The 27262-nt window shown below is 44.0% G+C and overlaps 1 protein-coding gene across 1 annotated transcript in view; it reads left to right on the top strand.

Moving 5' to 3' along the window:
- The first annotated feature begins 2952 nt into the window (after positions 1–2952).
- Positions 2953–27262, top strand: part of Nelfa (negative elongation factor complex member A) — a 26493-nt gene continuing 2183 nt past the window's right edge. The window contains exons 1-8 of the mRNA XM_031341022.1: positions 2953–3365; positions 16640–16811; positions 18038–18199; positions 23865–23954; positions 25303–25433; positions 25517–25586; positions 26025–26113; positions 26870–26981. Coding sequence (XP_031196882.1) covers positions 3156–3365; positions 16640–16811; positions 18038–18199; positions 23865–23954; positions 25303–25433; positions 25517–25586; positions 26025–26113; positions 26870–26981 — 1036 coding nt within the window. The 5' untranslated portion in view covers positions 2953–3155. The remainder of the gene's footprint in view (positions 3366–16639; positions 16812–18037; positions 18200–23864; positions 23955–25302; positions 25434–25516; positions 25587–26024; positions 26114–26869; positions 26982–27262) is intronic.

The raw sequence follows: 27262 nt of genomic DNA, 5'->3' as shown, positions 1-27262 counted from the left end.
GATGTGGACCTATTTAGAAAGATTCTTTGGAGCAATTCCCATCTGTGTTGTCTGGAAATCAGCAGTTCAGTTCACAGGTCAGCGGCGGTAGCTCCATCCACTCACAAACACTTCATACACCAGCAGTCCAGTTTGGTAGAGTCAGGGTAGCAAACACGAATCATCAGTGGTGGCACAACCTAGCAGAGGCAGCCAGGCAGGACGGACCCCAAGGGACACCAGAAGTACTTGGCTGTTCCTCTCTCAGGGAAGTGAAAATCAGTGAAGACATGAAACCCACAAACGTTACACAACCAGCTTTATAAGTAAGCCAAGCTCCTCCACAACACCAACACAACATGCCCCCTCACAGGCTGGCGAGTCCTATTTATACCTGTTGGTATTCTGTCTGAACTCCACCCCCACAGTTACCTGGCAGCAGCCATGTATGCTCCTCCCTACAGTTACCTGACAACAGCCAGGTAGGCCTGGCTCACTAAAAAAGGGGCTGCTTGGCCCCTCCTCCCTCTCTTGCCCCTTTGCCCCACCTCCCCATTCCCTTCTCCCCCTTCCATGTGGTCATGGCAGGCCTCTACTTCTTCTTCTTTTTTTTTTTTTTTTTTTTTTTTTTTTTTTTGGCTTTTTGAGACAGGGTTTCTCTGTGTAGCCCTGGCTGTCCTGGAACTCACTCTGTAGACCTGGCTGGCCTTGAACTCAGAAATCTGCCTGCCTCTGCTTTCCAAGTGCTAGGATTAAAGGCATGCGCCACCATTGCCTGGCTAGGCCTCTACCTCTCTATTCTCTCCTTCTTCTCTCGGCCTCTACTACTCTCTTAACTCCCTTCCCCATGTCCTAAATAAACTCTATTCTATACTATACGGTCATGTGGCTGGTCTCTCAGGAGGAAGGGATGCCTTGGCATGGGCCCACCGCGACACCCCCTTCCTCCACACTTAGATAACACCTGTTCTTATCTTTTTATGATCACAACAATGCCCTCCAAACATCACATGTCCTCCATAGGTCTTGCCTCAACACAGTTGTCTGTCTCAGCTGACATCACTCTGCCAATCAGCCCAAGTCCACTAACGCAGCAAGAAACTGCAGCACACCACTAGAAGTTTTTGGGTGCATTTCTCTCTATCGAGTTCAACAAATGCAGTTCAACTATGCAATGAAAGGCAGACCAACACATGGATGTTGTTGTCAAAGAATCCTTCATCACATGTTCTTTTACATGCTTGCTTTAGCAGAACATCTTTTCTCCTATGTCTGCTTCAGCGAAACATTTGTCCACAAGTCTGCCTTAGTCTTTCACCTGTGTCCACTATAGGAAAACACTCCTTCACGTGTATGCCCCAGCAAACCACCTCCTAACACTTCTGAGTTTCCAAAGAACCCTTAAGTTTCCATTTCATTTTTGTGACAGGCTTCCTCCATGTAACCTTGGCTGTCCTGGAACTTGCTCTGTAGACCTGTCTTGCCTCAAACCTATCCACCTGCCTCTGCCTTCCAAGTGCTGGGATTAAAGATGTGTACCACCACACCTGGCAATTATGTGTAGTAGCAATTTTCAGAATTCTGGCATTTTGCTTTCTTAAAAAAAACCCAGAACTATTATATGTTTTGTTTTAATATTAAAGTGTGGGGATATGGGGCTGTTTTGTAGCAGCTGACTGACTAACAGAGCCATGTTTTTGCCAGCTGTGGATAGTCTGTGTTTGTGTGGCATTTGAAATTCTGGGAGTTTTTCAGAGGGTATATAAATGCTAGAGCCCCAATAGGTGAAGTTGGTGATTGTTAGCCATTCGGGGGGTGTTGGGGTGTTGGTTGTGGTTTGTTAGTAGTGGTGCTCAAAGAAGAAATCAGATTCAGGGATTTCTATTTCTCTCTCTCCATCTATCCTTCCTTCTCTATCTAGTGATAAGGAGTGAAACGGGTTGGAGGATGAATGATGGAAAAAAGAACACACAGAGTAGCAAAAACCTACTTCAAGTATGAGTAACTTGAAGCATCAGGAGAGACCAGTCCATTACAGCTGTCACCAAATGCTTAATCCCCAAGGCTCTCAACCCTTTGAATCAGGCAACTCCAGTCTCCTCTGTCAGTAACTGCTTATATAACCATGGGAAGTGGCCTTGTGAGTCTTATACCTTTCCAAGTTTCCTCAGCCTTGTACATTTAATTACCATGCTAAGTCTTCAGAGTTGCTCTCCTCTCTTCATGAAATAATATTTCAATTAGGAGAAAGCAATATACATTTATTTATATATTCTCATTCCGTGGCTCAAAATGGACTCAAAATCCTCCTGTCTGAGCTCCATCCAATTCCAGAGATTACAGACATGAACCACCACTCCCAGATTTTGCACAGGATGGCCTCTACCTCCTGGGCCCAATCGATCCTTCTCAATCTCACAAGTATCTGTGACCAGAGAAGTTCCCTACTGCCACTTTTGCTGACACTGCCCTGTGTAGGCGCCTAGGGCTTTAATCCCAGTACTTGGGAGGCAGAGGTAGGTTGATCTGAGTTTGAGGCCAGCTCGGTCTACAGAGTGAGTTCAAAAGACAGACACAACTACACTGTCAAGTTCTGATAAAGAGACACACTACAGGGTGAATTTAGGCTTCTCAGCAGCTGTGGGGTGGCGGTGAGTGGGGATCAACCTTTGAGATTAACTGCAGGCATCGCGACCTGGGGCATCTTCCACACGGAACGGACCTGTAAGAGGACCCGAGCCATACAGGATGGGCAAGGGGCATTCAAAACTACAGAGCTAGGCTGTGGAGAACGAGGCCAGGGCGCTCTCCAGACCTTCGTCCACTGGGCAGCACACCGGGAAAACAAACTGTCGCACCTCACTGCGTACTCTGGGCAGGGCATCTCAACGACACACGGATGCGACTCAACTCGGGACGTCATTGCCCGGCGCGCTGGTGGGTGCCGCCATCATGCGTTACGGAAACCCACAGTCCTTTTCGCGGAAACCGATCGCTCACTCCCGTTCTTGCGCCTCGGCTCGAAGCCTCCAGAAGGCGGGGCCATTTGCAATTGCACTGGGCTGTCACTCGAGGCCCCGCCCCACGCCAACGGGTGCCGCCATGTTGGGGGTCCTCGCTGGGGACACGTAGGCGTCCGCGTAAGATGCCGGCCGACGCGCGCTGCCGCCGCCAAGATGGCTTCCATGCGGGAGAGCGACACGGGCCTGTGGCTGCACAACAAGCTGGGCGCCACGGACGAGCTGTGGGCGCCGCCCAGCATCGCGTCCCTGCTCACCGCTGCGGTCATCGATAACATCCGCCTCTGCTTCCATCGCCTCTCATCGGCCGTGAAGCTCAAACTGCTGCTCGGGACGCTGCATCTTCCGCGCCGCACGGTGGACGAGGTGAGGACGCGGGCCAGCCTCTCTCCGGCCGGAGTACCGCTCCTGCCTCCCGCCAGCATCTGCGCCGTACCCGGAGCACCCTTCTCCCCGCCGGCCGCGCGCGGCTCCCGGTCTGCGCCGTTAGCCCCGACGCCGTAGTACCTCCCGCCGCTGGGCGCCGTCTGCGTTCGGGGGTCGAGGGGCCATCATGGCCAGGCCGGCCCCTCCCGGAGAACTGGACGCTTCAGTACCGAAGCTACTTTTGGTTCGGGGTTGATAGTGCAACTTTTCATGTGACTGCTGACCTTAATTTTGTTGCCTTTGCCTTATCAAGTATTCAATCAGCTTGCGTTCATCTCTGTTCTGTATCTTTTCAGTGCATTCTTGCTCCACATAGCATCTAACACATACTATGCTTTGCAGATACATACACAGGTAATATATGTATAGAGTTTCACCGTGTAGCCCAGGTTGATCTCATACTTCGTATGCTCCAGCCTCAATCTCTGGAGGGCTGGGATTGCAGGTCTGGACTACCACATCTGATAGCAAAAAGACCGAATTACCTTATTTTTAAACATTTCCAATTACTGTATTATTTTATGTCATTATAACATTTTTATATGTTTTTGTTGCTGTGCTATACCGTATACACAAAACTGCATATTTATTCAGTTTGAAAAATATTGATAGCTAGCTAAATGATCCATTCCTATCTCCACACATGAAAACATGGCTGGACCCTCCAAAGCACCTCCATTCTTCTCTCTTTCCTGCAGGAGCTTTTTTGGTTTTGTTTTGGCAGGGTTATCAATCCTGTGTGCATTCCTAGCAGGAGTACTTGGGTTTTGCCTCATTTGAATTTGATACACCAACATGTTTCCATGTTATATTTATTCTCCGTGTGGTGTGGGTGTGTCTTCTGTTGGTAGGCATCTGGACAGATTCATCCAAGTTGTTGCAGACAGAGTTTGATTTATTCTGCATTATGGGGTTCCATTCTTCAAGCAGGCAGCACATGGACAATTAGGTTGTGGCTGGTTTTTCTCATTCAGTTTTGTTTTGTGTTTTTGTTTTTTTTCTGTTTCATGTTGGTTTGCTCTGTTGTGACTGATACCAACAATACATGTTCAGGTGAACTCTAGAAATAGCATTAGAGGTGACAGTAGGATTATACCAGATGGCTTTTCAAAATGGTTTTATCAAATTATACTCACTAAAACAAATAGGTCAGGTAAGTATTAGATATTCCTAGGATTGTTTGGTTGAACTTTATACTATTTGCTTATTCTGCTGGTTAGATTTCTTTTCTTTCTTTTTTTTTTGTGAGTTGCCCATTTTTATCCGCCCCCAGTTGTCCTTTTTTTTTTTTTTTTTTTTTTTTTTTTTTTTTTTTTTTTTTTTTCCTGACTTGTTGCTTTGGAGGAATATTATTTTTAATCCGTGCTTGCCACTGTCCTAGTTCACAGCTCTGTTTCCCAGCTATGGCTTAGCTTTCTGAATGAAGCTTTTGGTTCTTAGCCAGATGGTATATTGCCTCTCCTTCCCTGTGATGATAGGTGGCTGCTTGGCCTTGTTCAAGAAGTACTCCATTTTTGAGGTGAGGTGCCTGTGGTCTCTTAGCCCTTTCCCTCCCCACCCCTCACTTCAGTCTCCCGTAGGACGGGATTGATGTTTTGTGAAGCTGAGTTCAGTTTTGCAGGTGGCTGTGTGATGGTCCAGCATCACCTGCAGATGACTAGCTTTTCTGCCTTGATGCTTTTTTTTTTCCTTTTTGAGTCATTTGTGTGTCTTGCTGATAACCAGCCAAGCTACTTAACTGTCACTTTATTGTTAGTGTGTTTTGATGTGTGACATACAGGGCAAACACTTCACTTAATCTTCAGGAATGGCTTCAGCGTTTTTTGGCCCCCGGCATTTCTGTCTGTCAGTCTGTGTCTTAGTGTATGTGTATCATTTTTGTGTTTACATTTTCATTTATGTGTACTCAACTCTGCAAGTATGTGTGAGACCAGAGTTCCAGCTTAGGTGTCTACCTCAGTGGTTCTACATCTTTTATTGTGAGACAGTTTCTTAGAGAACCTGGAGCTAACCTTTTGGCTAGACTGGCCAGCCAGCGTACCCCTGGCTCCTCTTGTCTCCATCTAGTACTGTATGTACCCACTGAGCAAGGCTTTTTATATGAATATGGAGATCTGAACTTAGGTCTGCAGACTCGACTTGGGAAGCACTCTATCAGCTGAGCCATGTCCTTAACTCAAGGTGTTAATAAAGTAGTCTTCATTGGTTTTTTTTGTTGTTTTGTTTTTGTTTTTGGTTTTGGTTTTTGGTTTTTCGAGACAGGGTTTCTCTGTGTAGCCCTGGCTGTCCTGGAACTCACTCTGTAGTTGGCCTCGAACTCAGAAATCCGCCTGCCTCTGCCTCCCAAGTGCTGGGATTAAAGGCGTGCGCTGCAGCTGCCGCCACCACCACCACCCAGCAGTAGTCTTCATTGTAAATTGCTTTTTAGTAAATGTTTGTTGCAGTTTTCCTCTTAACCCAGCTAGCTCCCATTTATTTAGCAAGTTGTAAGGGTACAACAACTGAGCAGTATTACTCTATTTTAATCTTCTAAACTAATCTGGCTACTTCCCAGCCAAAATCCCTGAGATACTTGCATTTTAGTACTAATCTGGTTCTCTGGGCTCCAGGTCTTTTCTCGTGATGTCTCCTGGGCTCTCCATGGCTATTCCTCACTTCCTCTCTCTTTTCTCCCTCCCCTCTCTTCTCTCTCTCCTACTCAATCATTGGCTGATCAACTTTTATTGACAAATCAGAGAATAAGTGGGGAGCAATGCTTATACAACTTTGAGGAATACTTAGAATAAGGATTGCCGCCAGATATGGGGGCACAAAAACCAGCATTTGAGTAATACATGGGTAATGTTAAATAGTGCACAATAACAGGCATACACTTAATAGGATAAAATCTTGTAACCTAGAGGTTTGGGGAGTTATTTAGAACTGTTGAGCTCTGTGATTATCCTATATAGAAATACATTAGGTAGGGAGTAATAGGACCTGGGCAGGCTGTAACTGTTCCTTCTGTGTAATCGGGGCTTACTACTTGCTTTCTTGCTTTCTTTCTTCCTTTCTTTCTTTTTCTTTCTTTCTCTCTTCCTTTCTTTCTTTCTCCTCACTGTACTCACTATATTGTACTGTTGACCCTCCCTATGGTGGCATCCAGGATTTGCCTGTTCCTCCTTCTCAACTGTTGCTTTGATGTTTTGGGTTCCTAATCATAGGAATGTTGTAGTTGTTGCAGTTACCTTGTCACTGAACAGCAGGTGGAGCTCTCAGAATTTGCTAATGTTTTGTCCTCAGGCCTTTTTTAAAAAGAGTATATGAATTGTTTCACTTTATTATTGTGAGGCTTTGGGGGTAGGGGTGTCGAACTTGGGGTTCAGTAATAAAGACACAGATATCTGTGTAGTATAAGGTGACTGGCCAGTTTGCTGGGGCAGTCCCTTAGCTAGCCCATCTAACTCAACTCGACTCCCCTGCCATGGTGTCTCCCGGTGTGGCTCTCCTGTTCTACTTCTCTGCCCTACTTCTATTCTGCTTCTGTCCCGCTTCCTCTGTGCCTGGTTGTTCATCCCCAGCTCCAGCTGCCAGCTCTTTATTATACAAAAAGTCACAATCAGTCTGAACCAATCAGCAGCAGGACAACACCTGTTCATCTTTCCATGTTGCCTTTTGCTGTCGTGAGTTATGTAACTTCCCCCAGGACAACTTGCCTTTTCCTTTTTGGCAGGTGAGGAAGCAGCAAAAATTTATATATGTTGTTAGGCTGGCACGATGGCACAGCAATTAACAAATGAAAATATAGACACACCTTCATAGCCACTTGATGCAGTATGTGTGAGTTATCCCAACATCTTCCCCTTTTAGTCCAAGAAATGCCTTTATCTCCAACATCAGTAAATTAAATACAAGAAGAACAATTGTGCAAACTATTACAGTTAGAATTATATTCACAATGTTCAGTTCATTTGTCCTATCTGGAGTCCAAAGTTCTGTAGAGTGTTTGTGTCAAATGAGCAAGGGAAAGAAACCTGAAGTGTATTTATCTTAAATAATTTTTTTATCACCATTTAAGTTGTTACATCCTCCAATGTTTATAACTTGCATTTATGAACCTTAAAACACCTTCTTAGACTCAAACATTTTCTTAGATCCTTCACAACTTAAGCTTTTATGTCTTTCAACTTTCATAAACTTTACACCTCTTTTGTGAGTTTTTCTTTCTGAATCTAGTAACAAGGAAAACTATAAGATAGACAGGTAGCTCTAGGAGAGTGAAGCCTGAGGCCTGATTTTTACACGTGAAGGAAACTGAGAAGGCAGCTTAAGCCTTGGTTTCTGCTGTTAACTGATCAATCTTTCACTAGTCACATCTTCAAACACATGAGCGTTTTACCTGAGTAAGCAGGCAGTGCAGACCAAGCAGCCTATGGTCTAGGAGAATGACAAAGACTTACTGGCACCTGGACAGCCACAGCTTCTTCTGTGATCAGTGGGGTATCTGTCTTGGGGCCACCAGGCTCAGAAGACTTGACAGGCTTTCCTGTGAAGCAGGAACTTGGGGGGACTGTCCACCTTGTCTAGGCAAAGTGAGACAATCAACTCCTGTGTGTCACACTTGTCCACCATTTGGACAATGTGCTGCCAGCAAATAGCCAATGGTTAGCTTTGTCACGTTTGAAGTAAGCTCCGGGTATCTCTTCTGTGCCCATCATCTTCAGAGGAGGAGATTAGGGGCACTGACAGGAGCTGATGTGTCTTTCTGTCACAAAAAGCCTTTTTTATCAAAACATCTAAAATGACATATTCTGCAGACCTCTGAAGTATTGGCAGACCATCTGTCTATCTAAAGTGTATCTAAATAAACAAACTTAATTTGTTTCTAATTGATTGTTTTAAAAAATATAACAGAAGGCTTCATAGGGCTTATGCCTGAAATTAACTACACTGATATCTAACGTGACTACAAGTATAGTGCTGAATGCATCAAAGAATTTGATTATTTATAGGTTACTGACTATAACTTGTATTTTTTTTTTTTTTTTTTTTTTTTTTTTTTTTTTGGTTTTTCCGAGACAGGGTTTCTCTGTGTAGCTCTGAAGACCAGGCTGTCCTCGAACTCAGAAATCCACCTGCCTCTGCCTCCCAAGTGCTGGGATTAAAGGCATGCGCCACCACTGCCCGGCAATAACTTGTATTTTTTAACTATCCATAACAGTTTACAACAGTACTTTATAAGACTAGGACTTTACATTTTTAAATGAGTTGCATACTGAACTTATATGCACATAAACCCTAAACAACAAGAGTTGAATCACATATACAGTATGTAGTAGCTAAAAAGATCTAAAATATTTGACTTATTGTTACCTTTTTAGTTTAAAAGGAGATACAATAGCCAGGCAGTGGTGGCCACATGCCTTAATCCCAGCACTTGGGAGGCAGAGGCAGGCAGATTTCTGAGTTTGAGGCCAGCTCCTGGATCCTCTAGTCACACTAGTATGTAATTAGTCACGTAGCATTGGGAGAGATTTTTGCCTGAAATCTTTTTTTTTTTTTTTCATTTTTTAAAAAGATTTGTTTATTATGTATACAGCTTTTTTTCTGTCTGCAGGCCAGAAGATGGCACCAGATCTCATTACAGATGGTTGTAAACTGCCATGTGGGTGCTAGGAATTGAACTCAGATCCTCTGGAAGAGCAAGTAGTGCTTTCAACCTCTAAGCCACTTCTCCAGCCCAGCCTGAAATCTTATATAGTACTGCATGCTTGAAAAGCCAGCTAGGGAAGAGGCTGGAGCAGGATGGTCACTGGAGCCTAGGAAACTGGTCTAGCAAGACAGGAAGAAATAGAGGGAAAAAAAAGCAGGGAGGGAAGGAGAAAATAATGGGCAGGAGGATAAAAGAACAAGGGATATAGCCCACACCTATAATCCCAGCTCATGGAACATGGAAGCAGATCAGGAGCTTAAGATCATTCTCAGCCATATAGTAAGATCAATGCCAGTCTGAGCTACATAAGACCCTGCCTCAGCTGGGTGGTGGTGTCACACGCCTTTAATCCCAGCATTTGGGAGGCAGGGGCAGGTAGATTTCTGAGTTCAAGGCCAGCCTGGTCTACAGAGTGAGTTCCAGGACAGCCAGGGCTACACAGAGAAACCCTGTCTCGGAAAACCAAAAAAAAAAAAAAAAAAGAGAGAGAGAGAGAGAAAGAGATACAATAATCTACCCTTCTTTTCCCTCTCACCCCCATAAACCACTGAACAACCACTAACCACTCCTAGGAATGAGGGTTGTTTTCTTTAGATTGCTTCTTACTGGCTGGGACAACTAAATATTTGGCAACCCAAAGAAAATTGGGCTGCTGGCTAAGACCTGGAAGAGTGAACTGTTTCATCTGCTGTGCAGGTTCTGTGGGATCATCTGGGACTAGAAAAGTACAGGGCTTAGCTAACGTTCTGGCTGAAGCAATGTGGTAGGCTGTACCATCCAGGGCGAGCCACTCTGAAGTTGTCCTGAATACAAATCTCGAGGAAACACCAGAACCTGGCAGAATCCTGGGACATATACGCCTCAGCAATTCAGCATCTGTCTCAGCATCCTCAAGGTCAATTATGTTGGGCCACTTTAACTTCACAGGTGCCTGGTCGTTTTGCTCTGAAAGCACATAGCTTATACAAGTAACACTGTATGTACATTTTTCTATTAACACATGCATGGAATGTGTGGTGTGCACAGATCAGGTAATGATTCTCTACTCTGTGCCTAAGCAGGTGAAAGGCATCTATAAGTCAGTTTGCACTCCTTTGGTGGTTTGTACATGCTTGGCCCAAGGAGTAGCACTATTAAGAAGTGTGGGCTTATTGGAGTAGGTGTGGCCCCGCTGGAGTAGATGTGTCACTGTAGGTGTGGGCTTTAAGATTCTCACCCTAGCTGTCTGGAAGCCAGTCTTCTCGTGTTGGCCTTCTGAATAAGATGTAGATCCCTCGGCTCCTCCTGCATCATGCTTCAGCCTTGATGATAATGGACTGAACCTGTAAGCCAGCCCCAGTTAAATGTTGTTTTATAAGAGTTGCCTTGGTCACAGGGTCTCTTCACAGGAGTAAAACCCTAACCAAACTATAATACGGTATTATAAATTGCCATCTATGCCATATGAAAGAATGGCATGTAATATTAAGTCATGAGGACCATTGGCTACTAGAGAGACATCCATGTCTCCTCAGTCTCTGAGCTGTTCCTTCATAGGGAGATCAGCATTTACATTATCTGCTTTGTTGTTTCTCTGGGTCTCTTACTTGTACCTTCCATGTCAGTAGCCAAAATTTTCCCATGATCAAATCTGACCTTCATCAACTTTGAAGGAAGCCACAGCGTTTTGTTTCCTGAGGAGATTTAAGATGTAGCCTCTTCCCCAGTGCAACACACTTCTTGATTTCCATTTTGAGGTGAGCACATTCAGCAGCCCTGTCTAAAATCCAGGGTTTTCAGGAGCTGAGCTACCTGTCTCACTGATGTTTATAGAATTAAAGTTAATAAAACATTATGTAGTCTATCTCTGGGAGATCTCATAGCCTCCTGTTTTATGAGCATCTCCTTTAAAATGCCATTAGATCTTTTCACAATTGCTTGACCTGTAGAATTCAACTAGTTCTTTTTATAAACTGAAGTCATTTGTTTTGGGGGGTATTTGTTGTTAATTTATCCCCAGAAATTAGAGCAGGCTCTTTGCAATCTTCATTGATTATCCATTATGAGGAAATTTCAGCATTGGTATAAGGCACTATAATCTCTGCTGGGTCTCTTCCTGATAATTGACAAAGCCTTACTCTTCCTTTCACAATTAAATCAGAAATCTTTTTTATATAGGTGTCTTAGGGTTTTACTGTTAAGAGACATCATGAGCAAGGCAACTCATATAAAGGACAATATTTAAGTGGTGTACAGTTTCAGAGACTTGGTCCATGGCAGCCTGCAGACAGACATAGTGCTGGAGGAGCTGAGAGTTCTACATCTTGATCTGAAGCCAGGCAAAAGGAGACTCTCTTCCACACTGGGTAGAACTTGAACATAAGACCTCAAAACCTACCCCCACAGTGATGAACTTCTTCCAGCAAGGCCACACCAACCCCAACAAGGTCATATCTATTTGTGCCACTTGCCATGGGCCAACGATATCCAAACCACCACAATAGGTTTTTAATTTTTTACTCTGTTTATGTGCTAAACATATACAGTCTAAGATATTATTGTCTTTCTGCAGAAGAATTCCTGTGGGAGAATGAGTAGAAGGCCATTTACCTAAAATATAATCAAGTTTGGGTTCCATATGATCCACATATGCATCCTGTGATCTCTTTTCTACCAGGAGTCAATTCTGTCTTAGCCTCAGCTGATAGTTTTCTTCTTTTTGGACTATTTAAGCCCGAATTAGGTTCTAAGATTTGAAATAAATTACTTAACTTTTGAGTAGTTAACCTAATAGTGGATTGTAACCAATTAATATCTCCCAGCATTTTTTGAAAACATTAATAAGAGTTTGTAACTGATCTCTTTGGATCTGTACTTTTGTGGCTAAATTTTTATGTATCCTAGATAATTGATAGAATCTCTTTGTATTTTTTCAGAAGCAATTTGTAATCCCCAGCAAAGCAAAATTCTTTTTCTTCAACAAGCATTTTTTTCTTAAGGTGTGTATATTGGAGTCAGGCAACAAGATATCATCCATACAGTGATAAATTATAGATTGAGGAAGCTTGTTTGCAGATCATTTTTAACAGCTGTTGTACAAAGTATTGACACACGATGGGGCTATTTAACATTCCTTGTGGCAAAACTTTCCATTGATATCTTTTTATAGGCTGCTTATTGTTAAATGTGAGCACAGTGAAAGCAGTTTTTCTTTTTCCTATTGCAGGGATATTGAGAAAAAGCAATCTTTTAAATCAATCACTTAATAAGGCCATGCTTTAGGTGACAAAGAAGTTAAGGGACTCCAGGTTGTAAAGAACCTATAGACTGAATTGAATTAACTTATTGATAGGTCTTAGGTCAGATAACAGCCTCTGTTTTTCATATTTCTTTTTATTGATAAATATAGGAGAATTCCAAGGGCTGGTGGACTCTTCCATATGTTGAGCCTCTGGCTGCTCTTGGACCTAGGGCCTGTAGCTTTTCCTTATTTAAGGGTCACTGCTCTACTCAAATAGGCTTGTTAGTTACCCACTTTAATGTAGGGCAGTTGGTACTCTTATCAGTAGTGGCCTTTCTTACAAATTTGGAGAGCCAACACCTGCTGTGGCCTGCATATAGACAACCTGGATAGTCTATAACAGGTGGTTTGGTTTTTTTTTTTTTTTTTTTGTATTATTTTTCAATACCTTCATCAGGAGCATCTCCCATTTTACAGCTTGTCCCTGAAGTTGAAGGAATATTAATCTGTGTTTCCTACTGTTATAATAGATTTCTTTCCTATAAATTCATGGCTATATCTGCCACACATGGTCTTAATTCTTACCTGATTTTTTTGGACCTATACATTTAGTCCATTTTAGAGTTTGTTTTGTCTGAGACAATGTCCCAATCCCTAGGAGATATATAGATACCTTTCAGAGTGGCCAGGTTGGATTTCAAGAATCCTGTGAAGTTAACTGTTTTATTTGCCCCAGTATCTACTAGACCTGCAATCTTCTCCTTATCTAAGTCTGATCCTGTGAATTCTGAGGAGGACAAGGACTTTCTCTTCCCTTCTTCTTTATTCTGATCTTTCTTAGGTTATAAAAGATCATTACTGACCATATTGTAATTAGCTCCATGATGATAACTAAGTAAAACTGTATGAGGTCCAGGTACCCTCTGCTATAGTGTTGCCCATTTTTTTAAATAGGTAAAATATTTTCCACACCAGCTCCAGCCGCCAGTTCTTTATTCTGCAAAAAGCCTCACTCCTTTCTTACTCAGTGTGAGCCAGTCAGCAGCAGGACAACACCTAGTCCATCTTTCTGTATTGCCTTTTGGGACTGAGGGCTACTTGGCCTTCATGGTGGCAGCTTGATTTTTAACATGATAATCTCAGAGAATCATTTTTTGATCAGGTGAGGAAGGATACACATTTTCATCTAGAAAGCAGGTAATGGGCCAGAGAAATGGTAATACCAAATATCTTGCCAGGACTTGGCTCCGGGGCACGCCTACGCAGCCATTTGATACAATAGGTGCCAGTGCAGGTCTTCCCTACACAAATGCCTTAGAGCTGGATCTTATGGAGGCATTTCCTCAGTTGAGGTTCTGTCAGGTTACTCTAGCTTATGTCAGGTTTACATAAGACACACACTTTATTCCCTCCTCCTGGATTTGTTGGATGGGTGCACATGGCCTTGACTGCAGCTAGATGCAGGAGTGATACGTGTCTTCCACGTACCTTTCAAGGTGATGCCCACAGAGGGTAAGGGGCTTGGTTATCACCCATTCAATCAGTGCCTGTGGTAGGCACAGTGAGAGTGTGGCCAAAGGTAGGTTTGTTTATGGTTTTACTCAGTGTGAAATGTCTGTGTTAACTTGGGCTACCATTACAGTACAACTATCCCTCAGTAACTATGGGATCAGTTTTGAGCCCAGGGTATTCAGGTGCCTGTTGTACAGTGGCATAGTCTTTTTGTGTAACCTGTGTACTTAAATCATTTTTACACCATTCATGACCTCTAGTATAATTATTGTACTGCATTGTCTAGGGAATAGTGTCAAGTAAAAGCATGTGCACAGTTAGTGAGCACCCTTTATAGTTTTTGCAATTGAATCCACACATATGGGACTCATGGGTTTGAAGAGCTGATAGCAGCCAACACAACCATTTAAGCTTTACCCGACTGTTCTAGCCTGCAACCCACCAAGTAGCTCATTCTTTCCCTCCCTGCTCTGCTCCAGTCCATGTTTGTTCCTTTCTGTGTGTGGCTTTTGATTCTGCTATGCCTGCCTCCCTCCCTTTCGTTCCTCTCTCTCCCTCATACTTCCTGCCCCAGCTATTGACCTTATTACAGTCAATCAGCAGCAAGACAGCTCCTGATACATCTCTTTGCCTTTAAGCAGGTGAGGAAGGGCAAACATTTATAAATAGAAAACCTGGTGATGGGGCATAGAAATAACAGTACCAAAATCCTGCCAGCACTTAGCTCCTTGCCATTATAATAATAATCAACAATTGAAAATACAGAGGCATACCTTCCTACAAAATAAGGAACCTACAGGAATACCATCATGTATGAACTAGGCTTTACTGCTGTCCCAACGTCTGTCTCCCAAGTTGGTACACACATTGAATTTAGCAGGTTAACCCATTCAGCAGCATACTGGGAGACTAAGAAGCAAAATGGGATTATGCTCCTATAGGACCATGAGGTGTGTCTGTGTAAGTCAGAAAGCCCCTTACAATACACCAAATTTGCTAGCACTTTGCTTCCCACTTCCCAACTCTTAGGCCTATGAAGTGTACATTTGTTTTTGAAACAAGGTCTCACCGTGTAACTCTGGCTGGCCAGAAACTCTAATAAGAGATCTGCCTACATGGCATGTGCTGCTATGCTTGGCCCATGTCTGTCGTTTTGAAGTAGCTCAGTCTCTGGCAATTTAAAGACATACTTCAAAACACAAATTTGGAGGTAACATAAATAATTCAGACCAATGTTCTTTCTTTCAATTTTTAACCTGATATTTAAAGAGCCATTCTTTTAGAAAATATTACTTGTTTTCCCTCTTGGTAAGTTGCTTTTCCAGGGCTACTGTCTTAGTCATAGTGCCTCCACACAGGTAACTTATAAAGGGCTTGTTTACAGTTTTAAAAGGTTAGTCCATGCTCCTCATGGCTTGGAGTGTAGCGGCAGGTAGGAGGGTGCTGGAGAAGAAGTTGAGAGCTCACATCAGATCCACAAATTAGAGGCATAGAAATAATGAGGCGTATGGCATTTGAAACCTCAAAGCCCACCCCTAATAACACACCTCTCTCTGTGTGTATTGTATTGCACTGAATGGATTGAGAGAGACACTGCAGGATGAATTTAGGCTTCTCAGTATGAGGCAGACCAGCCCCTGAAGAACTGAATTAGGAAATAGCTTTCAGAACCTCTTTATTGTTACACAAAAGGAAATTTAGCAAGTCAATTTCCTATACCAACACCTCTTACCTAATCTCGGAGGTATGTGAAGGAACCATTGCCTAAGTAACTCTCAGCCTTAGGAGGCCTTTACTTTATGCAAAGGCTCTGTGAATCCTGCAGAAGAGCACCCAGAAACCTCAGATCACAAGCACTGACTATTTACTTTAAAGTCATTGTATCATCGCCAGATACAAAGCTCTGCTAAAATTCTGCTTCACACCTCCCAACAAGACCTAATCCTTCCCAGACAGTTCTGCTGAGGACCAAGCATTCAAACATGAACCTATGGGGGCCATTCTTATTCAAACCAGCACAGCTACTGTGTGTGCAGCACAGTGACAGAGCAGCACAAGTTGGGTGGCACTCTTATCTGTGGGTGGTAGAGGTCAAATCACTCTTGTCTTCAGCCAGGTGCTGTCACACAGGCTGCAGCACAGCTTCCTGGCCCCCCTCTGACTCTGTGGTAGGTATTCATAAACTGTACCCATGTTCCACATGCCCAGCTTCCTGTGGTTTCTCCTATGTACACCGTATCTTCAAGTACCTTTATTACTAGCAGTGGCAGCTAAGCATGGTGCAAGCAAGCTCTTGTCCCTGTTCTCCTTTACACCCAAGAAATGATAGGTCACCCACTTGTCTGGGTGCTCCATGTTGCTGAACCTGAGCCCAGTCCTGCATGCCAAAAGAACCCCCATTAACAGTACATAGTCCATAAGTAGAGGCATGGCAACCCTGGTTCCTTGAAACTTACATTTTTGTTATATCTGCCTACCAGAGAGGGTTAGGAAGCATAGGGACAGTCTGGAAAGCCATGGGAGACCCTGGGCAATGGGCCATCACAACATAACAAATGTGGCAGATCAGGGAAGAGGATAGCCTTGGATTCAGGCAGGATAAGATGGAGAAAGCAAAGCCTAGGTAGAGCTTTGGGGCCTGAGGGTTATCATAGAGGTTCCTGCATAGGTCACCCAGAGGCCACAATATGTAAATGGGTAGCTTCACGGCAGGGGACAGTTTAAGCTGTCACTGTTCCAAGAGGCCAAGTGGGGCTGGTAGCATATATGTGGTGTCTTCTGTCTTGGCAGATGAAGGGCGCTCTGATGGACATCATTCAGCTGGCCACGCTGGACTCCGATCCCTGGGTCCTCATGGTGGCTGACATTCTGAAGTCCTTCCCTGATACAGGCTCCTTGAATCTGGACCTCGAAGAACAGAACCCCAATGTTCAAGACATCTTAGGAGAACTTAGAGAAAAAGGTAAGTAGCCGGACCTTGTTTTGCAGTAGGAGGAAGGGGCTCTAGTTTTAGAAATTGTCTTGTCATCATTACTCTGTTGATGTAGTGTGCCGTGGCTCCTTAGACACTAGCTGTCCTTCCCCACATGCTTCAGTCTGACTTACCACAACCCTGTCCCTGCTGCATGTGCTGTGTCTGCAATTATATGACTCATCCATTATTTACTTGGTCATTGCTGTCTCTCCCCATAAGTTCCTCGAGGGTGAAAACCCTACAAGTTGTGTTTCCAGACCCTAAAACATTCTCTACCCTAAAGTAGATACTCATAAAAAAAATACCAACAAGGTAGGTTCTAGACTATGAGGTGAAAACTGTGGTTTTAGAGAGGTAAGAGGAGGAATATGTGTGTCTGACGCTTGCTCTCTCCCTTGATGGAGAATGAAGACCTGTGCCTCAGGGTCTTTCTCAGAAAGGTGGAGTTGGTGGTTCGAGGTCACACTGCCTACAAGGCCCTAGGACATTTTGGGGTTTTGTTGATTTGTAGTTGCAGACTCAGAACATTGGTCTGCACATGTCACATCCCTACTGGGGTGGCTGATTCTCTTGGCAGCAGGAGGATGAGGTAGCTCGCTTCTCATGATTCTGCTTCCCTCAGTTATATGACAGATTGGGACAACTCCTTGGAGTTTTTCAGGCTCCAGCTTCTTGGTGACCACATTGAATCAGCAAGCACATGTGGGTGGCTTTAGAAAACTGTCTCTGAGGAGTGTCAGGAGAGACTGCCAGGGCTCTGCAGTCAAAGGGGAAGGCTAAGATAGCCACACACTGTTCCTCCTGGGGTTGAGGCTGCCATGTAGTTAGGATGCAGGAGGCTGCTCTCCATGATGCTGTGTGCTCATGCTTGTGTTTCCTGGACCTTCACTGGAGTCCAGTAGCTTGCAGCTGACGTAATTGAGGAACCCTGTCATCTTTTCTAGGCATTTCTTGTTTTTAAAAAGCTCCTGGAGAATCTGAGGAGTTTTCCTCTATGGTGGCAGGCCTATTCTTTGGTCCTGATGCACCTGGATGATCTTGGATTCTAGAGATGGTGGAACTGGGATGGTGGGGACCATAGGGGGCTTGAAACCAAAGCGAGAAGCTGCCACAGTGGTAAATAATGAAAGACTTCATTGAAGTTGTCTATATTGAACTGTGGGGTCAACAACTTGTGTTCCCTGGTTGTAAGAACACTCTCTGGCTCTCCACAGTGAGTGAGTGTGAGGCATCTGCCATGCTACCACTGGAGTGCCAGTACCTGAACAAGAATGCCCTGACCACCCTTGCTGGGCCCCTCACCCCACCAGTGAAGCATTTTCAGCTAAAGCGGAAACCTAAGAGTGCCACACTGCGGGCAGAACTGCTGCAGAAATGTGAGTGCCTGGGTCACAGTGACCCTGCTCTTTTCTCTGTGGAGTTTTCCCTCCAGGCCCCAAGCCCCTGGAATAAGGACTCTGAGACTCAAAATCTATTTACAAACACCTTGGCTGCCATAAGCTTTGGCTTGTTCTCTGACTAGCTCATACTTTAATATCGCATTTATTCTAAGTTCTGCCACATAGATGGTTACCTCCTCTCAGATTCCATGCTTCTGTCCTCCCCCACGTTCCCAGGCAAATCTCCATGCACCTGGCTCTCTCCCAGAATCCTTTCTGCCTACCAGATGTGTCCCACCTTCTCTTCTCCCTTTCCTATAAGCCATAGAGTTTTTATTGACAAGTTGATGCAACCATTCAATATACAACATATTCTCTATAATTGCCCCTCTAGTCCAACAAAAGGCTTTCTTTTCTGTTAGTAGACTATATACAATAATAACAAATATGAAAAACTATCAGGTAAGAATTATATTTATAATGTCTAGTCCCTATGTATCTGGCAACTTTGGATAAAGAACTCTATTATCTATCCTATCCTGGTGAGTTCAGAGTTCTGTACTTAAATCATTCTTACCATAACTTGCATAGACCTTAAAACACTATAAACATCTATAAAACATCTGTCTAGTCTTCAACCCCGTCAGAGACCTGAGAAGGAATAAATATTACCTGAGTACGCAGGAAGTGTAGGCAAATAACTTCCAAACTGTAACAATGACAGAGACAGTTAGCTATCTGGACAGCCTCCCAAATTCCTCTGAGTCATAGGAGCATCTGTAGCCTTCTAGTCTAGAATATCTGACAGGCCTTTTTATGAAACAGGCAATATAAAAGTACTGCTTACCTTGTCTTGGCAAGTCTCAGCAGTCAACTTCCCTGCATCCCTTCTGTCCAGTTTGGACAGCGATCTGTCAGCATGAAGCAAGGGTAGTTTTTTGCCCAGTGGCTAGTTTACCATTTCTGAAGCAAACTCCATAAGGAGTTTCTCCAGTGTTCATCATCTTCTTTGAAGCCCAATAGGGGTGCTGCCAGGAGCAGACCTGTCTTGTCAAAAAAAGGATTAAATTAATAAAGCATCTTTAAATGCTATATTCCATGGGTCTCTGAGGTATTTGAAGACCATCCTTCTATCTAAAGTATATCTGAATTTTTTTGTACCTATTTACTATCTGATTAACATTGAGAACATCTACCTCTAAATAAAGTTTAATTTTGTAAATAACTAACGTAGTACCTACAAGACCATATATTTGACTGACTATTAACTTGCATTTTTGGCTTATTAATGTTTTTTAACCTAAAAGTAGATTCAATAATCCATCCATTATTCCTGTATTCCCCCTTTTTCTTTTCATTCCTTCTTCCCTCTTTTCCCCCTAACACTAGACAAGAGAGAAAGGATAGAGGAAAGAAAAAGAGAGAGAAAAAGAAATCCCTGAATCCAATATCTCTGTTTTGTTTCTTCCCTGACCAAAACCATTAACATATTGTAACCAACCCCCTTAAACTACGGCAAATATCCATCATCTATTGGACCAAAAGCCATCCATCCCACCTCTTGGGAATTGGGCCGTTCTCTTAAAACAGTTTCCTGATGATTTGGGGTTTCACTTTCCTTTTGAGCCTTCCCTCTTCCCCTAACCCCCCAAATTGGGATAATGGTCAGTCTTTAGAAAGCTAGCTGTAGCATTTGTTGTCCAGTTGTTCTCTGTGTATTGAGAAGTTCAGGACTCACCTGCAGTTCTGACTGGAACATTGTGATGCTGGACGAATTGGGGTCAGCTGTTCTGTGGTCTCAAATCAGCAGCTAAGTTTTCATCAGCCTCTCCATTCTCGAAGTCTGCCTTAATTTTCTCTCCCTAGTTTTTTTAATCTCTGATATCTTAGCCTTTTCCTTAGTCTGATTTATAAATTTAAAAAAAAAATTTTTTTAATTTCAAATTTCACTTCTCTCATTTCCTTCATCTCTAATATTTTAGCATTTTCCTTTGATTTATAAATTTTTCTAAATTTTTTATAAGGCTTTCTTTCCATCCATATAGAAATATAGAAAGTCAATACTATTATTAAGGTGAAAATGAGGATTAGTAATATAATAATGGTCATAATCAATAATATGTCAGTTTCAGTTGCATGTAGTTGTTTTTCTTTTCTTTTTTTTTTTAAAGATTTATTTATTTATTATATCTAAGTACACTGTAGTTGTCAGACACTCCAGAAGAGGGCATCAGATCTTGTTACAGATGGTTGTGAGCTAACATGTGGTTACTGGGAATTGAACTCAGGACCTTCGGAAGAGCAGTCAGTGCTCTTAACCACTGAGCCATCTCTCCAGCCCAAGTAGTTCTTTTTCTTTTCTTTTTTTCTTTGAACCATTTAAAAGAACATTGGGTAAATTAGAAGCCCACTGTGTCATTGTACCTCTCACCTTCATATTTATCAATTTTATTTTTATTTACTTATTTATTTATTTGGTTTTTTTGAGACAGGGTTTCTCTGTGTGTAGCTCTGGCTGTCCTGGAACTCACTCTGTAGACCAGGCTGGCCTCGAACTCAGAAATCCGCCTGCCTCTGCCTCCCAAGTGCTGGGATTAAAGGTATGCGCCACCATGCCCCCGGCCTATTTATCAATTTTGAATTATATCTATATGTGAAATTTAAATCCAGTGTCTTCCCTTTTCAGTCTTAAAACATATTTGTTTACCTTCTCTCGAGTTCTGGTGTGCTCAGATTCCTTTTGTGTAGTCTTTGTCTTCCTGTGTTTAGTGAGACACTGAGGTTCTTGGCTCTATGGTTCATAGAACAGAAGCCCTGCAGATTCTGTCTCCTTGGTGCCACTGTCCTGGGCTGCCCCTGGGGTTTACCCAAGGGCTTTGTTGTGGATCTTTGCATTCCTGCTCCCTGCCTCCTGGGTGAGTGACCCCCTACAATTTCTGGGGTGTGAAATTCCTGTCCCAGGCTAGCTGTTGGTTCAAGAGAGACTGCAGGCTCAAGGGCCTCAATCTAGTGCTCTGTAGCACAACAGGGCCACTTGTTCTCCTTCGTTTACCCTAGACTCCGTCTAATAACTAAATATAAAATCAAAAGATTTGGATTCCATGCCTACCATGTTCAGTACCATATGTTAAATGCATGCTTTCCTCCCAGCCCCAAGCTCCCAGAATAACAACTCTGAGACTCAAAATATATTTACAAACACCTCAGCCATAAGCTTTGGCTTGTTCTCTGACTAGCTCATAATTAAATTTCCCATTTATTCTAGTCTAAGTTCTACCACATGGCTGGTTATCTCTGCTCAGCTCCTCCCATAGTCTCTGTCTTCCTCTGTATTCCTGGGCAAATCTTCTCATGCCTGGCTCTCTCTGAGAATTCCTTCTGCCCTACCAGATGTCCCGCCTCCTATTCTACACGTTTCCTATAGGCCATAGGTTTTTTTTTATTGACGAGAGGCTTCCATGTAATACATAAGATATTCTCTATATAGTTTTCAAATATTTTCACTTTAAAGACACTCGGAGTTCTCTGTGGTAACCACTGCTGTCTAGAGACGTCAGGGTTTTCAGACATGGAGCCTGTAATGTTACAAAAGAGCATCTGTGCCAACCAAGCCGGGTGTGGGCCTCACTGTGCGATATTGGTGTGAGGCTGTTTGTATCCTCGCCTGGTCTCTATTATAAGGTATTAGATGGTTTTATTAAATGCTTTCCCAAATCCTGTCTTAGGAAAGCCTGTGTGGAAGGCACTTACTTGCTGGAGACAGGGCAGGGAAAGTGTCCTTTAACCAGATAACATTAAAGCATGGGTTTTAAGCCAGGTGCGCTGTGTACCTAGTTCACAGCTTTTTGAGATGCTGAGACAGAAAGGTCACATGAACACAAACTGGCTTAAGACCACCCTAGGCAGTGTAGACCTTGTTTTGGCAAAACAGTATAAACAAAAAACCAACAAATGAAAAAGATTAAAAAAAATTAACATGGATTTTCATAAACTTATTTTGATGATGCAATTAACATTATAATTATTTGTAAATAGCTCTTTTTTGTTGTTGTTGTTGTTTTTTATTGTTTTTTGAAAAACAGTCTCACTGTGTAGCCTAGGCTGGCATGGCTTCTCCCTCCTCCTGCCTCAGCCTCCTGAGTGCTGGAGTCACAGGCCAGCAAATTCCCTGTTTGCAGGAACCTAAGGAGCCTTGCAGCAGGACAGGCCTGGGGTCTGTGCTGCCTGGAGCTCTGTGGCGCTCAGGCCCGCTGAACTGCTCTGGAAGGTCTACCAGTTGCTCAGCTGTCGGGAGGTCAGCAGTGCTGCTGATGGATTTGAGCTAGTCCTACCTTCCAGCTTTTGTGAGCGATCTCAGGAAAATCTCTTTTTTTTTTTCTCATATTTATGTATAACTCTATGAAGAGACTCTTGGCCTGAGCCCATTGTAAAGACAGCTGTGGGGACCTGTAAGATACCAACACCTCAGGCTCCTGGTACCCGGGGCACATGGGTGGCTATGACAGTGACTCTGGAATCACTTTTGTGGAAATTTCATGACACAGGAAGCCTTTGCCATATTTGAGCTAGTGTCAAGCTCCTCAGTGAACAGGGGAAGGCTTATTTAACAAAAGGAGCTTACAACACCTGCTGGGTTTTACTGTTTGTTTTTCAATTTTATTACGGCTTCAATCATTTCATTTTAATATTGAGCTCTATAACATAGTTAGCATTCAGTCTGCTGAGGGAAGGGTCTCCCTTGCTGCTATCTCAAATGCCCATCACTACCCTGGGTGGTGTTTCCTTGGATTAGGTTGTCACTTTAGAAAGCCAGTGCACACAGTTTTCTATTAATGGACACAGGAAGAAAAAACCTGCAATACTAGCTGTGGTATTGTTCTTCCATTGCCATCGTGTCCCTGAGGGAAGGGAGCAGAATTGAGCAAGAGTCTGAGAGTCCATAACAAGACAGTCAAGTCAGGGGGCACCCGGGGGACAGACTTAGTCATATGTTGGCTTCAGGTTTTCTGTCCCAAGACAACTTTGGTTACCAGAATAAAGGGAAGGCCTCTGTGGACTGGAGTACAACCACAGTGCTATCCCTTTTGAAGATGTAGTGGAGATTAAGGTGGTCTTTAACTATTGCCCCATCAATATGTCCTCAGAAACACCTAGTACCACGATGAGACGTGCCAACCCAGAAGCCATGCATGAGCAATTGCCCCCTTCCTCCTTTCTTGTCAGGAAAACCAAAGCCTCCCCAATGCTGTAGTTCATTTCTCCTGTCTCCATTCTGCCCATCTTGCTGCCTTGATAACAATGATTAAAATCAAAGAAAAATAGACTACATAGAAGCTCTGTCAATCACAAAACAGCAAAAAAATTCCCAATTAATTCTTAGCTTAATGTTAAGTTATATAGGCAATGATTTATAGAAACAAATACCAGGAGACAGTCCTTCCTTTCTTTTTGTTTGTTTGGTTTGTTTTGAGCTTTTGTTTGTTTGTTTTCTAACAAACTATATCATCTATAAAATTCAGCAGCATTTCTGGATGCATTCCTTTTGAGTTATATAAAAGGAATTACCTTGAGTATTTTAAGGTCTCTTTTGTTACAGTTGCTTTACAGGCTGAGAGGCCCTATGCTCTAAGTGGCCCTGACCTTATGGCTTTTATTCTCATAGCTACCGAGACAGCCCAGCAGCTGAAGAGAAGTGCAGGGGTCCCATTCCATGCCAAGGGCCGGGGCCTGCTCCGAAAGATGGACACTACAAGTAAGGCTCCTGTGCTCTGTCAGCCATGCTGTCACTGCTTGCCAGGCAGGAGGGTTTGGCTTGAAAGGTAGGACTTTCCTCACCAGAAACTTCACTCGGACTGTAGTCCTGAGAGGTGAGACCCATGACTGTATAGTGAATAGCTGTGTGAGGACAAGCAAGGCCATGTGCATCTGAGCCTGGGGAAAGGAAGGAGGCTGTGCGTGGTGAGCCATATCAGACCAGCTGGCTATGAAGGAGACATTTGCTGTAGCCCCTCTAACATCTGTAGCTACCCTCTTAGGTGTAACAGTGGTGGCAGGTGGCATGTGCCCGGGGCAAGTTTCCAAGTTAGAGGGTCACTCAGTATAGTTTGGCTCTTCATGCACTTAGCACTGTGTCTGTGTGCACTGTGTCAAGTACAAGAGAGGACTCCTCTAGAACTATGTTCAGAGTCCAGTGAGCAAGACAGCTGTAGAGTGAAGGGAAAAGCCTTGCCTGGTCCTCCCACTTGGTTCATCTGGCATCTTGGAATTCCAAGTTCCCATAGCCTCAAAGTGGCACATAACTAGTGGAGAGTCTTGGTGTGGCTGGCCGCTCTGCCATTGTTACTGCAGGGCATGGTTCTTGCTTTGGTGTGTCCTGCTGCTGTAGTGTAGCTCCACCCTGCTTGCCCTCTGAGGACATTGGGTGGCTCTCCTGAGGGACAGAAAGAAAAGTGGAATGTCACTGTTCTGAGAGACTTGATACTATAAGGTCACAGCTCAAGTTAGCAAATATGTCAGTTTGGGGTATCGTCACTGTCTGGGCAGTCTGATACCAGGATAGATCTTGTCTTGCCAAGTCTGGAGGTCTTAGTTGTCTTAGAGAGCTGTTAGCAGGAGTCATGCCCCTTCAGAGCTGTCAAGCCTGGGTCTTCCCAGCAGACCTTCAGGGACGTCATTAGGCTTGTGGGTTCTGAACTCATGTCCCTTCACCATAGTGTTTCTGACGAGAGTCTGAGTGGGGTTTTTTTGGTTTTTGAATTATTTTATTGTATGTGCATGGTTGTTTTGTCTGGATATATGTCTGTGTACATGTGTGCAGTGCTCCTGGATGACAGAAGAGAGCATCAGATCCCCTGAGACTGGAGCTAATGATGGGTGTTGGAAGTTGAACCTGGGACCTCTGGAAGAACAGCCAATGCTCTTAACCACTGAGCCATTGTTCCATTCCCTTGAATTCTTTTTAGCACAGGATGAAATGTGCAAAGTTCAAAATGTGGTAGACTCTGTGGGGTTTCCCAGAAGCAGCCTTGCTCAGCCCTGTGCTCAAGAGGCTGTTGGGCCCCCCACAGACATTATCACTGACACTAGTGTCTTTCCTGTAGCCCCTCTCAAAGGTATCCCGAAGCAAGCTCCCTTCAGAAGTCCCACCACACCCAGCGTCTTCAGCCCTTCTGGGAACCGGACTCCAATACCACCTTCGAGGACACCACTGCAGAAAGAAAGGGGTGTGAAGGTGGGACATCCCTTCTCATGATTCTGCCAAGGCTAAGCATTGATTCTTTGCTCTATAATTGTGACATGTATTTATTTTGGCAGCTGCTGGACATTTCTGAGCTGAATACGGTTGGTGCTGGCCGAGAGGCAAAGAGGAGGAGGAAGACTTTAGGTGTGTGGAGCATTGAAGGTTTGAAGGGAAGTTGGAGGCAGTGCAGCCTAGTGTGCTGTAGTTGCTTCTGCCAGTATAGTGTCTGGGTCCTTTGGGGTTTCTTCATGTTTTTTTCTCTTTGTGGTCTAGTCTGCCCGTGTCTTATCTTACCACAGTGGTAATGGGACTTTTCCCAGGGTTTTGTTTTTTGGTTTTGGGTTTTGGTTTTTTTGAGTGGGGTTGTGTGGCTCGTTGAGACAAGGTCTGTACCTCACACTGTAGTCCAGGCTGGCCTCAGACTTGTAGCTTTCCAACTGCTAGGATTACAGGTTACCATACCTGATCCAAGGAATCCTTTCTTTGCCTTGAGACCTAAGTGCACAGTGTGCATTTGGCCTTCACAGTAAACACTGGTGACTTCTGAAGAGCCACTCACCAGCTCTCTTCTTTTTTTGGCAGACACAGAAGTGGTAGAAAAGCCCACCAAGGAAGAGACAGTTGTTGAGAATGCCACCCCTGACTATGCTGCTGGCCTCGTGTCCACTCAGGTAGGACTTCCATGCAGTGCAGCCATGGGCATGCTAGATACCACATCTAGCTGCTGATACAGCCAAAATAATGTGCTCCCCCTTGTCCTGATTGGTAGCAACTAAGATATGTTCTGTATGTGTGTATACATGTATGCACGTGTATGCATGTATGAACATGTATGTATGTTAATGGCTGAGGGAGCCAGAGCCTGACTTGGGCATCAGTCTCATGTTTGGAACAAATACCTGTCTCATACTAGGATTACTGCCTGTGGTGTCTCCATACCACTGTTACCTCTTGCTCCTCACTGCCCAGTGGGTATGGTTACTGTTTGAGGCCCAAGTGCTCTGCAGATCAGGCATTGCATGCATGTGGGAAGGGTGTTTCAGCCAGAGTGGCTTTTTCCCAGTGTCGGTCTATGGAAATGGGTATTCAGAGACAGGTGCATAGGTTGTGTGTGTGTAGGCAGTGTGGCCGTTCTTGGTATGATCTTTGAGCCTATTTTCTTTGTAGTACCCTTGGCATTGCTGAACTGTTTTCCCTAGATGTCAGTTTGGGAGCATAGGGTGGTGGCCATGCTCCAGTTTGAAGTCCAGCATCACTAAAATCAGGGGCTTATGGGTTAGAGAAGCCACTATCCCTGCCCTGGGGATAGCAGCGCTTGCTCTGCTGATAGGCAATGGCTGATTGAGGCTGTCCAGGCTACTCCCAGGAAGGTGAACTGAAACCCTTACCTCTGCCTAGAGGTCAGAACCATGGTCTCTGTCTTCTAGAAACTTGGGTCTCTGAACAGTGAGCCAACACTGCCCTCCACAAGTTACCTGCCCTCTACACCCAGTGTGGTACCTGCCTCATCTTACATCCCCAACTCTGAGACTCCCCCAGGTGAGTACCCAGCAGTATGTGAACCAGTTTTCCCTCAGCCCACATAAGGACTTGCCCTGGGGTTACAGGGTCACTTTTGACACCTGGACTGAGGCTAGCATACCCACCTAGGAAGTAGCAGCCTTGCTTATAGGTGCTGCTCAGCATTAAGGCACCTGACCCCACTGTCTTTTGATCCCAGGCAGCAGGAGGATCTCCTGGTCAAGAATAAGCCAGAAGTCCTGATTTGAATGAACAAGTAGCTGCCCAGACTGCCACTTTGGGCACCTTGTTCTTTGGGG

This window comes from Mastomys coucha, unplaced genomic scaffold (genome assembly GCF_008632895.1).
Source record: "Mastomys coucha isolate ucsf_1 unplaced genomic scaffold, UCSF_Mcou_1 pScaffold22, whole genome shotgun sequence".
Taxonomy (NCBI): Eukaryota; Metazoa; Chordata; class Mammalia; order Rodentia; family Muridae; genus Mastomys; species Mastomys coucha.
Note: the sequence above shows the minus strand (reverse complement) of the source record. Positions and strands in the feature narration are given on the sequence as shown.